Raw genomic sequence first — 15,635 nt, 5'->3', positions numbered from 1 at the left:
AATCAATCAATCAATCAATCAATCAATCAATCAATCAATCAATCAATCAATCAATCAATCAATTTTTTTATATAGCGCCAAATCACAACAAACAGTTGCCCCAAGGCGCTTTATATTGTAAGGCAAGGCCATACAATAATTATGTAAAACCCCAACGGTCAAAACGACCCCCTGTGAGCAAGCACTTGGCTACAGTGGGAAGGAAAAACTCCCTTTTAACAGGAAGAAACCTCCAGCAGAACCAGGCTCAGGGAGGGGCAGTCTTCTGCTGGGACTGGTTGGGGCTGAGGGAGAGAACCATGAAAAAGACATGCTGTGGAGGGGAGCAGAGATCGATCACTAATGATTAAATGCAGAGTGGTGCATACAGAGCAAAAAGAGAAAGAAACAGTGCATCATGGGAACCCCCCAGCAGTCTACGTCTTTAGCAGCATAACTAAGGGATGGTTCAGGGTCACCTGATCCAGCCCTAACTATAAGCTTTAGCAAAAAGGAAAGTTTTAAGCCTAATCTTAAAAGTAGAGAGGGTGTCTGTCTCCCTGATCTGAATTGGGAGCTGGTTCCACAGGAGAGGAGCCTGAAAGCTGAAGGCTCTGCCTCCCATTCTACTCTTACAAACCCTAGGAACTACAAGTAAGCCTGCAGTCTGAGAGCGAAGCGCTCTATTGGGGTGATATGGTACTACGAGGTCCCTAAGATAAGATGGGACCTGATTATTCAAAACCTTATAAGTAAGAAGAAGAATTTTAAATTCTATTCTAGAATTAACAGGAAGCCAATGAAGAGAGGCCAATATGGGTGAGATATGCTCTCTCCTTCTAGTCCCCATTAGTACTCTAGCTGCAGCATTTTGAATTAACTGAAGGCTTTTTAGGGAACTTTTAGGACAACCTGATAGTAATGAATTACAATAGTCCAGCCTAGAGGAAATAAATGCATGAATTAGTTTTTCAGCATCACTCTGAGACAAGACCTTTCTAATTTTAGAGATATTGCGTAAATGCAAAAAAGCAGTCCTACGTATTTGTTTAATATGCGCTTTGAATGACATATCCTGATCAAAAATGACTCCAAGATTTCTCACAGTATTATTAGAGGTCAGGGTAATGCCATCCAGAGTAAGGATCTGGTTAGACACCATGTTTCTAAGATTTGTGGGGCCAAGTACAATAACTTCAGTTTTATCTGAGTTTAAAAGCAGGAAATTAGAGGTCATCCATGTCTTTATGTCTGTAAGACAATCCTGCAGTTTAGCTAATTGGTGTGTGTCCTCTGGCTTCATGGATAGATAAAGCTGGGTATCATCTGCGTAACAATGAAAATTTAAGCAATACCGTCTAATAATACTGCCTAAGGGAAGCATGTATAAAGTGAATAAAATTGGTCCTAGCACAGACCCTTGTGGAACTCCATAATTAACTTTAGTCTGTGAAGAAGATTCCCATTTACATGAACAAATTGTAATCTATTAGACAAATATGATTCAAACCACCGCAGCGCAGTGCCTTTAATACCTATGGCATGCTCTAATCTCTGTAATAAAATTTTATGGTCAACAGTATCAAAAGCAGCACTGAGGTCTAACAGAACAAGCACAGAGATGAGTCCACTGTCTGAGGCCATAAGAAGATCATTTGTAACCTTCACTAATGCTGTTTCTGTACTATGATGAATTCTAAAACCTGACTGAAACTCTTCAAATAGACCATTCCTCTGCAGATGATCAGTTAGCTGTTTTACAACTACCCTTTCAAGAATTTTTGAGAGAAAAGGAAGGTTGGAGATTGGCCTATAATTAGCTAAGATAGCTGGGTCAAGTGATGGCTTTTTAAGTAATGGTTTAATTACTGCCACCTTAAAAGCCTGTGGTACATAGCCAACTAACAAAGATAGATTGATCATATTTAAGATCAAAGCATTAAATAATGGTAGGGCTTCCTTGAGCAGCCTGGTAGGAATGGGGTCTAATAGACATGTTGATGGTTTGGATGAAGTAACTAATGAAAATAACTCAGACAGAACAATCGGAGAGAAAGAGTCTAACAAAATACCGGCATCACTGAAAGCAGCCAAAGATAACGATACGTCTTTGGGATGGTTATGAGTAATTTTTTCTCTAATAGTTAAAATTTTGTTAGCAAAGAAAGTCATGAAGTCATTACTAGTTAAAGTTAATGGAATACTCAGCTCAATAGAGCTCTGACTCTTTGTCAGCCTGGCTACAGTGCTGAAAAGAAACCTGGGGTTGTTCTTATTTTCTTCAATTAGTGATGAGTAGAAAGATGTCCTAGCTTTACGGAGGGCTTTTTTTATAGAGCAACAGACTCTTTTTCCAGGCTAAGTGAAGATCTTCTAAATTAGTGAGACGCCATTTCCTCTCCAACTTACGGGTTATCTGCTTTAAGCTACGAGTTTGTGAGTTATACCACGGAGTCAGGCACTTCTGATTTAAAGCTCTCTTTTTCAGAGGAGCTACAGCATCCAAAGTTGTCTTCAATGAGGATGTAAAACTATTGACGAGATACTCTATCTCACTTACAGAGTTTAGGTAGCTACTCTGCACTGTGTTGGTATATGGCATTAGAGAACATAAAGAAGGAATCATATCCTTAACCCTAGTTACAGCGCTTTCTGAAAGACTTCTAGTGTAATGAAACTTATTCCCCACTGCTGGGTAGTCCATCAGAGTAAATGTAAATGTTATTAAGAAATGATCAGACAGAAGGGAGTTTTCAGGGAATACTGTTAAGTCTTCTATTTCCATACCATAAGTCAGAACAAGATCTAAGATATGATTAAAGTGGTGGGTGGACTCATTTACATTTTGAGCAAAGCCAATAGAGTCTAATAATAGATTAAATGCAGTGTTGAGGCTGTCATTCTCAGCATCTGTGTGGATGTTAAAATCGCCCACTATAATTATCTTATCTGAGCTAAGCACTAAGTCAGACAATAGGTCTGAAAATTTACAGAGAAACTCACAGTAACGACCAGGTGGACGATAGATAATAACAAATAAAACTGGTTTTTGGGACTTCCAATTTGGATGGACAAGACTAAGAGACAAGCTTTCAAATGAATTAAAGCTCTGTCTGGGTTTTTGATTAATTAATAAGCTGGAATGGAAGATTGCTGCTAATCCTCCGCCTCGGCCTGTGCTACGAGCGTTCTGGCAGTTAGTGTGACTCGGGGGTGTTGACTCATTTAAACTAACATATTCATCCTGCTGTAACCAGGTTTCTGTAAGGCAGAATAAATCAATATGTTGATCAATTATTATATCATTTACCAACAGGGACTTAGAAGAGAGAGACCTAATGTTTAATAGACCACATTTAACTGTTTTAGTCTGTGGTGCAGTTGAAGGTGCTATATTATTTTTTCTTTTTGAATTTTTATGCTTAAATAGATTTTTGCTGGTTATTGGTGGTCTGGGAGCAGGCACCGTCTCTACGGGGATGGGGTAATGAGGGGATGGCAGGGGGAGAGAAGCTGCAGAGAGGTGTGTAAGACTACAACTCTGCTTCCTGGTCCCAACCCTGGATAGTAACGGTTTGGAGGATTTAAGAAAATTGGCCAGATTTCTAGAAATGAGAGCTGCTCCATCCAAAGTGGGATGGATGCCGTCTCTCCTAACAAGACCAGGTTTTCCCCAGAAGCTTTGCCAATTATCTATGAAGCCCACCTCATTTTTTGGACACCACTCAGACAGCCAGCAATTCAAGGAGAACATGCGGCTAAACATGTCACTCCTGGTCCGATTGGGGAGGGGCCCAGAGAAAACTAAATAAATGCAATTAACTGTAATTTTCCAATTATCATAAGAATACAAGTGCTTCATAATAACCAGATTCCTACATGACATCAGTTTTTTCAATTTTGTGAAAAATCAAGAGGGACTACACATGTAAAGAATCCCTTGTATATGGTACCACTTGTTGTGTTGGTGGTACTGATGATGAGCTGGGTGTATCAAAGTGGGGACTGTGCATACTGCAGTGAATTCAAAGAGACAAGGTGTGAAGAGAAGTGAGGCAAGCAGATTCATAGTGAACTCTGTGTAACCTCACGGCTCCTTACAAATCGGCACCGTGCATCATCTCTTATCCATTGATATCAGCACTTCACGGTTTAAAAATAGCTCAGGATACTGACAGCTCAACAGAATGCGAAGTTTAGTCAAAGACAATACACTATTTCAGTGGCGGCGCCAAGGGGGGCTTGGGGGGCTTAAGCTCCCCCAATAATGAGCCAAGCCCCCCTCAGCCTCCCCAATAATTCTCCCAATAATGGGAGAATTTGCACTGGGAATGTCTCAATATTGCGTAAAGTGATGAATGTGTGTGTTCGGTGATCCACCAATGCTGAATCACCCTTCACAAACCCAATTTTCAGTTTGGCAAATAAACATTTATTTGTAAAAACCCACACACAAGTTACAAATCAGAAATTTGTGTTTGTGGATCAGAAGCACATGTACAAATCAAAGGATATTTGTAAATCACCCTCTGTGCATTTGCAAGTATTAATGAGACAAAATTAACTCCATACTCCAAAAATTTAGGTTTCCTACATATTTATTACGGTCACTCTTAAAACTTCACTTATCTTTATAATTTTATTACTGGTAAATTTTAGAATTCATTTAGATGAGATATACTTATTATCTCACAGGAATTATTACAATTATCTGGGAACTACTTTTTGAGCAGAGATTCATCAAGCACGTAGGCCGCAGCCATGGACTAACACAGAATATACAGAAGCTGTATATTGTTGTTCGGCAATCATTCTAAGTGATGTGTGTGTGCATTGATACCACATTTTAGAGGAGCACAGGTGACTAAAACATATACCTTGGTATTTATAAAGCAATTTACTATATATTGTTCATTTCGACGACATTTTGTGGAGCCCTTCCAACTTTTACCCCAGCCCCCCCTCAGCCCTCCCAACGAACATTTCCTGGTGCCGCCACTGCACTTTTTGTAAATTGTGCTTTTTGATGTAGTCAGCTAAATTACTATGTGGATACTTGATATTAACCTAATGCAGGTTGGAGAAAGGCTCAAAGGCAACTCGAGCAGAACTCCTTTAACCCACCTGGGCTTTGTTAAGAACATCAAAATGTTTGGAGGATGAGCTGTTGCAGAAAAATAATCTGGATTGGAATTTCTCGTTCAGCCTGTTGAAGTTGTGAGAGAGAAATGTATAATCTCAACAAACTCCTCTCCCGCTATGAGGATGTTTATAACAGCGTCTCTTCCTTCCCACAACTTGCTTCTCAGCTCTAGAGTCCCTTGGGCTTAAAAAAAATCTTTCATTGCCATGAAACGAGGACCGAGTAGAAATATCAAAGAGCATGTATGATTGTGATACTCAGGAGACAGTAAAATCCCTGGCTGTATGAGGCATGAGAGACATGAATATGGCCCTAATGGACAGACTGCTGTTGAGCACAAGATCATGGAAATTTTGCCATATTTAATTAAGCAAACTGTAGGTTGAGTATGAGTGTCCATGGAAACATTGCCTTAATATTCACTCATGTTTTTCATGAAATAATACATTTAAATTGAAAAAAACAAACAAACAAAAAAACAGACGTGCCCCGTGATTATCTCTTTTTAGTATCTGTCAGATCTGAAACTGATGCAGATTTTTTTTAATTATCATTTAATTTAAGTTCAGAACCCTGCACTTTTTTTGTAGATTTGGTTTTACAATGTTCTTCCATAATACAGACAAATACTAGCAAACCAGGCAATTTTTTGGGGGCCTGTTCTTTTGCAAGCCCCCCTGCTCTATCCCAAGGCCATTTTTGGACTTAAATTTTGGTGTCAAAGTATTTCCAACATACAAAATCATTTCTCATCTGTAGTATTATATCATCATGAGTTGAATGGTATTTACTGTCATGTCTCTTTACATTCTCTTAAAGCTACAGTGTGTGTTGGATTTAGTCTCTTTGTGGTGAGGTTACTGATTGCATTATGACATGTTTCAGTCATAATATTGTTTCTCTTCGGATTTTTTGCTTTGAGATGGGGACTCATGCTCCCTTGCTTTCTGTTGTGATAAGTAATATGTATGATCCTCCATTTCACAAAAAAAGAGCGTTCTCAAACTTATAAGCCTGCAGTAGCACGCAGTACACATTGCATAATGGGAGGTGATGGTCTAGTGGGTAAGCGTTGGGCTTGAGACCAAAGGATCCTCGGTTCAAACCCCAGCCTGCCTGGAAAAATCACTAAGGGCACTTGGGCAAGGTCCTTAACTCCCAAGTTGCTCCCGATGTGTAGTGAGCTCCTTGCATGGCAGCACCCTGAGATCGGTGTGTGTGTGTTTGGGTGAATGTGAGGCATAATTGTAAAGCACTTTGAGTGTCTGATGCAGATGGAAAGTCGCTATATAAATGCAGTTCATTTACCATAATGAAACAAGCCCTGATCCCTTTTCTTTATTTATGTCAGCCAAGGATGTAATAAAATCATCGGCATTTATTTATTTGTCTGTCTGTTAATAGGATTATGTCAAAACTACTGTACAGATTTCAGCACAGATAGATATTAGGCCATGGAAGACTCCATTAAATTTTGCAGTTGATCTGGATTATGTCAAAAAATATATATACATATACTTCGCAGAGTCTCGCCAAATTTGCACCACAGATAGATATTAGGGCATGGAAGATTCCACTGAATTTTGGAGGTGAACTGGATCCAGATTGCTGGATGTCAGAAATCTTGGATTGTTCTTGGTTCGATATGCAAAAGGTGGACTAAGTATGTTTCTTTGGGCTACTAAATCAACATGGCGGCCTCCATGAGGGGACCTGCTCCCATGTAGAAATGAAGGGTCCATTTTAAGCTTATGAAAACACATTGATTTGTTGCTGTAGGTAAATTTTGCACGAATGAACATTTGGTTATAAATGCTATGTTCCACTTCTGTGAGTGAACGCCCTTAAATCTACATACAGTTGCTTTAAGTTTAAGTTTATCTGTTCAATAGACTTTCTTTTTTTTTTTTTTTTGCTCACCTGCATAAGAGTGAGAGGAGTTTCTAATCATCTTCAGGAAAAATGTTCAGTTAGATCAAATCAGAACTTTAGGTCACTGAGCAACTTACAGCCAAAATACATTCTCAGATACTGAGATGTGAGCAGAGTTGAATATTGTTGTTTTTGTCTAATACCGTGTAACATTTCAGATTCTGACAAAGCATAATATTAGAGTCTATAGAACCTTGTGTCTTGCAAATAATTTGATGGAAAAGCTAGAACTGTAACATAAGCAGTTCCTCAATTATGGCATTAAATAAATGGAAATGCAGTACACTGCTCTACGCATATTTTTTCCCTTTTCCTTTTATTTATTTATTTTTTAAAATCTGGCTTTTAGTTGACTGTGTTGTTAAATTATTCAGGCTGGTACACCAGTCATGCAATATACTTTAAACCCACAGCGCACCATTAACTATTTCTGAACCAGTTCTGCAAATCAAACAACTTCAACTTTTATTCACTCATGTCAGAACACCAGAGATGCCAAACAAACAAGAACACTGTATTAAACCTGTGCAGTTACAGTACAATAAGACTTTTCTTTCCAGCTGTCAGCCGATTCATAAATCTTTCATCTCCACGTGAGATAAGGCCTCAGATGGCTCTTCAGACTGTCGTGACTCTCATCACCAGCTCTCGTGTGCTATTGCTGGGTTGGTTCCGGGCCTCCGGCTGCCTCAGATGGCTCAGGAGCTGGAGGATGTTGTAGGAACAGTGTTGGTCTGGTACTGTGCTGTCATTGCTGGGGTCAACATGTGTGCCCAGTCCTCCTAAAGGTGCCACCACTGTTGTAGATGTAGAGCCAGCGGCCGTGGAGGCCACCACCATGAGCGAGGAGGTGGAGGTGGACACCTCAACTCCAGTCTGAAAGCCCTGATTGGGCTGAGAGAGAGTTCTGTCCCCAGTGGCTTCCTTCAGGTCATCACTGTCCGTGGACTTATCATAATTCAGAACCTTCCATTGCTGGTTCACAGCTTGCCAGCGGTGGAAGATGCGAAATACGGAGGGTCCCTCGTGCACAATGAGCGCTGTGGAAATAAAAACATGAATTAGACATCAGAGTGACAACAGCATTAATGATACCTCAGAGTGATGTATAACACTGCAGTGGTAGAGTCAGTGCTGTTAAAAAGAGGAAAAGCACCAAAAAGTATTAGTGTGGGGTGAAAGCAGCTCCTCATTTAAGCATGGAACCATAACCCTAAGAACAAAATGTTCAATCTGTACACACAGTTTAGACGTAGCACATTGTATGACACTGTAATACACACAGATTTTTCTTTTAGGTAAAAGAAAATGACACATTTGTTGTCTGGGGTTCTTCGATAACATCTTATCACGGTTCAAAATTGCATATTGATTTGAGTTCTCTGAACTCAGTAGCTGGAAAATTGAAATCAATCTTTAGCAAGAGTAGCGTGTTCCACAATAAAACACGTTTTTAATCATACTGACATTACTTTAAAGTGTTCCCTTATTCCCCGTCTTTGTAATTAAATAATCACAGTGACGACACTGCCGGACACATAGGCAGCTATTCCAACCTGCTCTATATTTACAGATTTTAATGATGAAAAAGAGAAATCCCGTCTCTCCTGCTCAGTTTTTTTTTTTTTGTCTGCTTCGTCTTTGTCAGCAGATGAGAAAAAATTAAAGTCTTTGCTCTAATGTCTGCCAAGTGACAAGTTAATCTGTGTAAAGTGCACAGTTAATGACTTCACAGTCAATTCCTCCGACTAAACCGGAGACAATCAATCTCCTCTTCCTCTCATCGTGCCGTCTGTAGCCGTGACAGTTAGGAGTTTTATTATTAACGTGAGGTGCCGTCACACAGTCAGCCAAAATACGTGAGCAGCCGGGCTCAAGAGGAATACAGCGAGCTGACATCAGATGGAGTTTCAATTAACACACCCACATGATTTCAGGAGATGAAAATGCTACAGCGCCATTTCAAATGTTTACCTACCTTTGGTGATTATTATGTGGAAATTGTGCAATGAAAACCACTTCAGGACAGGAAGACTCTTTGAAGTGCTTCAGTGGCTGGTTTTAACTGACTGGATGAGCTTTGACTCATTGCTTCAACAGTTCTTCACTGCATTACAAACGCATTCATAAAACATGAAAGTAACAGAGTGCACAGACTCAGACTCAGTATTGATTGGATAGTGCTGACCATGTGGTGTGGTATTGATTGTCATTAGTGTAAATTGTTCAGGCCAATTGTGTACACAATTTTGCTTAACATCTGTAACCTCAGGTCTATTATCGCCTATTAATGAGCTTATATAGCTCCAAAATGGTACACATGTCAATATAAACTCAATGAGATCTTTAAGTTGTGTATATGGAGTTGCAAAAACAATTACATACTGACCAAAATATCCAACAGAACAATTTAATGTGTTTAGCATAACTTTGTATAGTCCATTGCAAATCGAAGTTCTTTCAGTTTCCATATTTGAAAAATTTGAAAGCGTTTTTTTGGATTAACAAAACCAATCGGTTTCAGAAACCAGTGCCTTGCTGACTGATTCGGTCATTGTAATATCCTTCAATTTGTGTGTCAGTCACAGCAGCAGGAGAGAAGTGATGTCAGCAGTGGAGGTGGATGTCATAAAGTTGTAGATTGGACATTTGTCCTGCCTGTGTTGTTGTACAGACCTCACAAACTCAAAATAGTTGACACATTTATTGATCCTTATGTGCCGTCACATGTTCAGTGGGGTCGAGGCACATCATTACTCTGTGATCCTATGTCAGTAATCTGGTATTTTTGGTGTCAAATTAATTTGAATAATTTAAATCAAGACTTAAAACATCTTTTGTCTATTATTTGCACTTCATAATTGGCCTCATATTATCATTATTTTAATAATAGGTTGCAGATAACTCAGTGGGCTACCCATATGCAGACCAGGATTCACTTCCCAGTCATGCTACCTGTCTGTGTCCTTTATAACATATTCTAATGATAAGCATCATACAAAAAGCTGAGGGTGGTATTTTGGACATATTCCTTCACACTTCCACAGGCATGCACAAAATGTATTTCGCATTTACAGTGCACCAGGAAAGTATTCACAGCGCTCCACTTTTTCCACATTTTGTTATGTTCCAGCCTTATTCCAAAATGGAGTAAATTCATTTTCTCCCTTAAAATTCTACTCACAACACCCCATAATAACATCATGAAAAAGGTTTGTTGAAATTTTTGCAAATTTATTAAAAAAAATCTAAGAAATCATATGTACATAAGTATTCACACACGTTGCTCAATTGTTAATATAACTTTGGCAGCAATTACAGCCTCAAGCCTTCTTGAATATGATGCCACAAGCTTGGTGCACCTATCTTTGGGCAGTTTTGACCATTCCTCTTTGCAGCACCTCTCAAGCTCCATCAAATTGGATGGGGAGTATCGGTGCACAGCCATTTTCAGATCTCTCCAGAGATGCTCAATTGGATTCAGGTCTGGGCTCTGGCTGGGCGACTCAAGGACATTCACAGAGTTGTCCTGAAGTCGGTCATTGTCCTGCTGAAAAATGAACTGTCACCCCAGTCTGAGGTCAAGAGCGTTTGGAACAGGTTTTCATCCAGGATGTCTCTGTACATTGCTGCATTCATCTTTCTCTCAATCCTGACTAGTCTCCCAGTTCCTGCTGCTGAAAAAACATCCCCACAGCATGATGCTGCCACCACCATGCTTCACTGTATGGATGGTGCCTGGTTTCCTCCAAACATAATGCCTGGCATTCACACCAAGGACTTCAGTCTTTGTCTCATCAGACCAGAGAATTTTGTTTCTCATGGTCTGAGACTCCTTTAAGTGACTTTTGGTAAACTCCAGGTTGGCTGCCATGTGCCTTTTACTAAGGTGTAGCTTCAGTCTGGCCACTCTACCATATAGCCCTGATTGCTACAGAGATGATTGCCTTTCTGGAAGGTTCTCCTCTCTCCACAGAGGAATATGCTGGAGCGCTTGGCCACCTCCCTGGCTAAGGCCCTTCTTCCCTGATCACTCAGTTTAGATGGGCATCCAGAGTCCTGGTGGATCTGAACTTCTTCCATTTACAGATGATGGAGGCCACTGTGCTCAATGGGACCTTCAAAGCAGCAGAAATCTCACAGGTCTACAGACAATTCCTTTGACTTCATGCTCGCTTTGTGCTCCAACATGCACTGTCAACTGCGGGAACTTATATGTAGACAGGTGTGTGTATTTCCAAATAATGTTCAGTCAACTGAATTTACCCCAGGTGGACTCCAATTAAGCTGTAGAAACATCTCAAGGATGATCAATGGAAACAGGATGCACCTGAGCTTCATTTTGAGCTTCATGGCAAAGGCTGTGAATACTTATGTACATGTGATTGCTTAGTTTTTTTTTTAAATAAATTTGCAAAGATCTTGAAAAAAAAAGAAAACTTTATCGCATTGTCATTATGGGGTATTGTGTGTCGAATTTTTAGGAAAAAATTAAGTTCATCCATTTTGGAATAAGGCTGTAACATAACAAAATGTGGAAAAAGTGCAGAGCTGTGTGTAGCTTTCAGAAATGCATGAAAATTCAGTAAGGTATGTCTTCTTGTCTTTTTGCATGTTAGTCTTAGGGTGATAATAATAATAATAATAATAATAATAATAAGAAGAAGAAGAAGAAGAAGATGATGAATTTTCACCTTTTTTTCAGTAAAAAAAGATCCACCATTGTGTTTCCATGACATCATTGTCGCCTTGTGAATGACACATATGTGGGATACGCACACATTTTTGTGCATTACTTTTCATACATTTTACAACTAATATAATCTTTTTCTTTTTTTTTTGTCTTTGTTAAGATAAACTGGTCCTTGGACAGAATCCTTCATCTGCATTGTTTCTACCCACCCAGCTATAAATGGGTACCAGCCTCGGCTGGGGAAGTAACCTGCGATGAACCGGCATCCTGCCCAAGGGGATTTGTGGACTCTCATCTGCTTCATGCTACAGAATCTGGGGATGAGCATTTGCGCCAATGAAACTCAGGGCCTATACAGGACTTACTGCTTCCTATATTCACCCCTTATTTCTAATCTGGGCAACAGTAATGTTGTTATCAGCCCAATGTCTCACTCAAAACTCAATACAGTTTGTTGGAGGAAAGAATATTATATAGTTTAAATGGGTGATTAAAGACACACACACACACACACACACACACACACACACACACACACACACACACACACACACACACACACACACACACACACACACACACACACACACACACACACACACCACACACACACACACACACACACACACACACACACACACACCCTCTTTTGGCAGTTATATCAGCAAGAACCAGTCAGACATGTGATAATTCATGCTGACGTTTGGCGCCTCACCAATGCAGACGACATCCATGAAGCCGTACATGCCGTAGCAAATCTGAAAAAGCAGGTCTTGGCGCTGCCAGCGTGCCGACGGGCTAAAAGACGACCACACCAGCCAGGAGATACTGGCCATGAGGAACAGGGAGCCCAAGATGGCTGCAGCGATCTGCACCTTCTCTATCACGGTCAGGGAGATGGCCTGCCACTGAGCAAAGACACACAGCGCATAATAATACTTTACACTTCATGTTAATTTGTCTTTGACCCTTTTATTAGAGAGGTTGGCGGGGAGGGGGGGTGGCATCACATTTGGAATGCACATATTCTTCAAGACACAGACACACAGTCATGTGATACAGTTACCACCTAAAATAAAACGGCAATCAAAACATTCACACTGTTAATCAGGTTTGTAATTAGAATATTAAACTGCTGCAGTGAAACTAAAAACTACGTATAATGCAAATTTAAAAAAAATAAAGAGGCATCTTTTATGATTGAGAGCTTGAGAAGAAGAAGTGCCTCTGGTTAAAAAAAAAAAAAAACTTGATGCCTGCTCCCGCATGTACAAATTATATCACCAAAGTCTGAAACCAAGAGAAAAGTTGCTTGAATCTCTGCTGAATAGGGGAAAAGTTGTTTTGATCCACAAAGCAGTGCCGATTCTTCAGCTCTAGTCCTCAATTTATGAAATGCAGTTGCTGTAAATGAAATGATAAAAATGCTGAAAATGGTGTTTTATGTGCTTTTCTTTCTAAACAGAAATTAAGATGTGAAAATCAAAATTGCATTCAAATGAGACCCATAAGAAAAAGGCCTGAGGTTATCAAGCCGTCCCAGTGACAGCACTTCTAATTAGATGGCAAAAGAAGCACTTTCACACGGGGGCTTTGACTTTTTGATCATGTTGTTTTCTTTCACACAGAGTGATGAAACACTGCCTCGTCGCATTTTTAGAAATCAGTACCACACCACTGACCTTCACACTGAACACTCACCTGCAGTGGGTTCTTGGTACTGATGGCTATGACTTGATATTTGTAGTAGCAGAGCTCACAGGCCCAAGAACCTCTTTCACTGATCCACTTGATGAGGCAGGGCTGGTGGGTGCAGCGTACCGACCCGCTGCACCGACAAGGACTCAGCAGCTCCCCCTGTAGCAATAAAACACAGGTGGTCAAAAGCCCAAATATGGTGTTCCTGGAAACACAACTGAAGAATCTGGAGTCAGTTTCTAATCACAGATTACACTTCACCATTTTAAACTATTTTTTATTAATAACCACCCACAACAGCTAAGACCTGGAAAAGGTCATGCTGTGAGGTGCAGTTTACACTCATGCACTCACAGAAATATTTAACCCTAATGTTTAAGATTTATGTAATTTTATTACATGACAAATTCCCATTTAATTTTTTAGATAATTTTAACACAAACCTACCAAATAAACCTTACATGATGCATATTCATTACTGTAATAAATCCTATGTATTTGAAATGCATAATCCTCAGCTTTATGTATTTAGTATTAATAAAATATAATTACTCAAAATCAATAATAATGACAGTATTTATTTAAAATGCATAGATTGTTTGAATTGCATAATAATTATGTTACTTATACAAGATAAATGGCATAGGTGACATAATTATTATGCAATTCAAACTATATACTTTATGTATTTTAAGTAAATACTGTCATTATTATTGATTTTGAGTAATTATATTTTATTGATACTAAATACATAAACCTGAGGATTATGCATTTCAAATAAATAGAATTTATTACAGTAATGAATATGCATCATGTAAGGTTTATTTGGTAGGTTTGTATTAAAATTATCTAAAAAAAAGTAAATGGGAATTTGTCATGTAATAAAATTACATAAATCTTAAAAGTTAGGGTTAAATATTTCTGCGAGTGTGGTACCAAACATTTTGCTTCTCTGCATTGCAACACCACAATTCAATTTATCTCATTTTTCATTGAATTTATTTTGTTTATATAGCACCGAATCACAACAAAGCTGCCTCAAGGCGCTTCAAACAATTAAGGTCTAACCTTACCAACCCCTACAGCAAGCACACAGGCAACAGTGGTAAGAAAAAACTCCCACTCCCACTTCTGGACAGAGCTGCACCTCAAACAGACAGAGAATCAGGTGGCAGAGAGACAACAAAGTATAATTTGTCAGCATTAAGCAACAAGAAAAATAGAAGAAATACTAAGGTGATTGCTGGCCACAGACTTTAGCTAAAGTTAAGACCATGGCCTGTTCCATTTATTAATAAAATTAATTTAACCCCTTAACGCCCATCGTCGCATATATGCTAAAATCTCTGACTCAAATATGCAACTTACCACATTGACCTGTATGCCTGTTGTCACAAATTTGCAACATACCATCATTATTATTATAACATTATAATATAAAGTCATTACTAGAATACCCAATATTACTATCTAGTTTTTATGCAAAAGTGAAATTAATAATCTCAGCATTATTTACCATCTACTTAAAGGCAAAAACACACACAAAACATTTTTTTATATACAGCTATATAAAGTCGGGCGTTAAGGGGTTAAAAGGGTAAAAAGCATAATAACATACTATGCCAGTATGCTAGCCATACGAAACAGAAAATAAGTGCGTCTTAAGTCTGGACTTGAAAGTCTCTACAGAATCTAACTGTTTTATCGATGCCAGGAGATCATTCTACAGAACAGGTGCACGATAAGAGAAAGCTCAATCACTCATCTACAAACTTTAGCAAAAACATAAAACATTCTCAAATAAGACAATAAATCCCAATTATTTGCCATTATTTGCAGTTTACTGCTGTTATTCCTGCACTGTAAAAAATGCCGTGAAATTTACATAAAAACAATGTAAAATCACTACAGAAATGTATTGTAAACCCAAAAACACATATTTTTTGTTTCAATCACAGTGGACTTTTGTAAAGTATTAAACAGAATGTTTTTGTTAGATGTACAACAACAATATGTGATTCTAATCAAATGTATTTGTTGAAACTACAACTATTTGTAACAAAAACTGAGAAATACTGTAATACTCATTACAACACAATTGTGGTAAATTGACATGCAAACATTGTAAAACCTATAGTTTCAGCCAGTTGTTTTTAAAAATACAAGAATTATATGTAAGTCACTTTACAA

General features: G+C 38.8%; 1 protein-coding gene across 3 annotated transcripts in view; it reads right to left on the bottom strand.

The window, feature by feature from the left end:
- Nucleotides 1-7,496: 7,496 nt before the first annotated feature.
- The window catches only part of march4 (membrane-associated ring finger (C3HC4) 4), a 48,944-nt gene continuing 40,805 nt past the window's right edge, over nt 7,497-15,635 (bottom strand). For all 3 annotated transcript variants that reach the window (XM_034185960.1, XM_034185961.1, XM_034185959.1), the window contains 3 exons: nt 13,449-13,604; nt 12,463-12,655; nt 7,497-8,094 (listed from right to left, as the gene is read on the bottom strand). In XM_034185960.1, the coding sequence (XP_034041851.1) occupies nt 7,673-8,094; nt 12,463-12,655; nt 13,449-13,604 (771 nt within the window). In that variant the 3' untranslated portion in view covers nt 7,497-7,672. The remainder of the gene's footprint in view (nt 8,095-12,462; nt 12,656-13,448; nt 13,605-15,635) is intronic.

This window comes from Thalassophryne amazonica, chromosome 14 (genome assembly GCF_902500255.1).
Source record: "Thalassophryne amazonica chromosome 14, fThaAma1.1, whole genome shotgun sequence".
Classification (NCBI taxonomy): domain Eukaryota; kingdom Metazoa; phylum Chordata; class Actinopteri; order Batrachoidiformes; family Batrachoididae; genus Thalassophryne; species Thalassophryne amazonica.
This window is presented reverse-complemented; position numbering and strand designations above follow the sequence as displayed.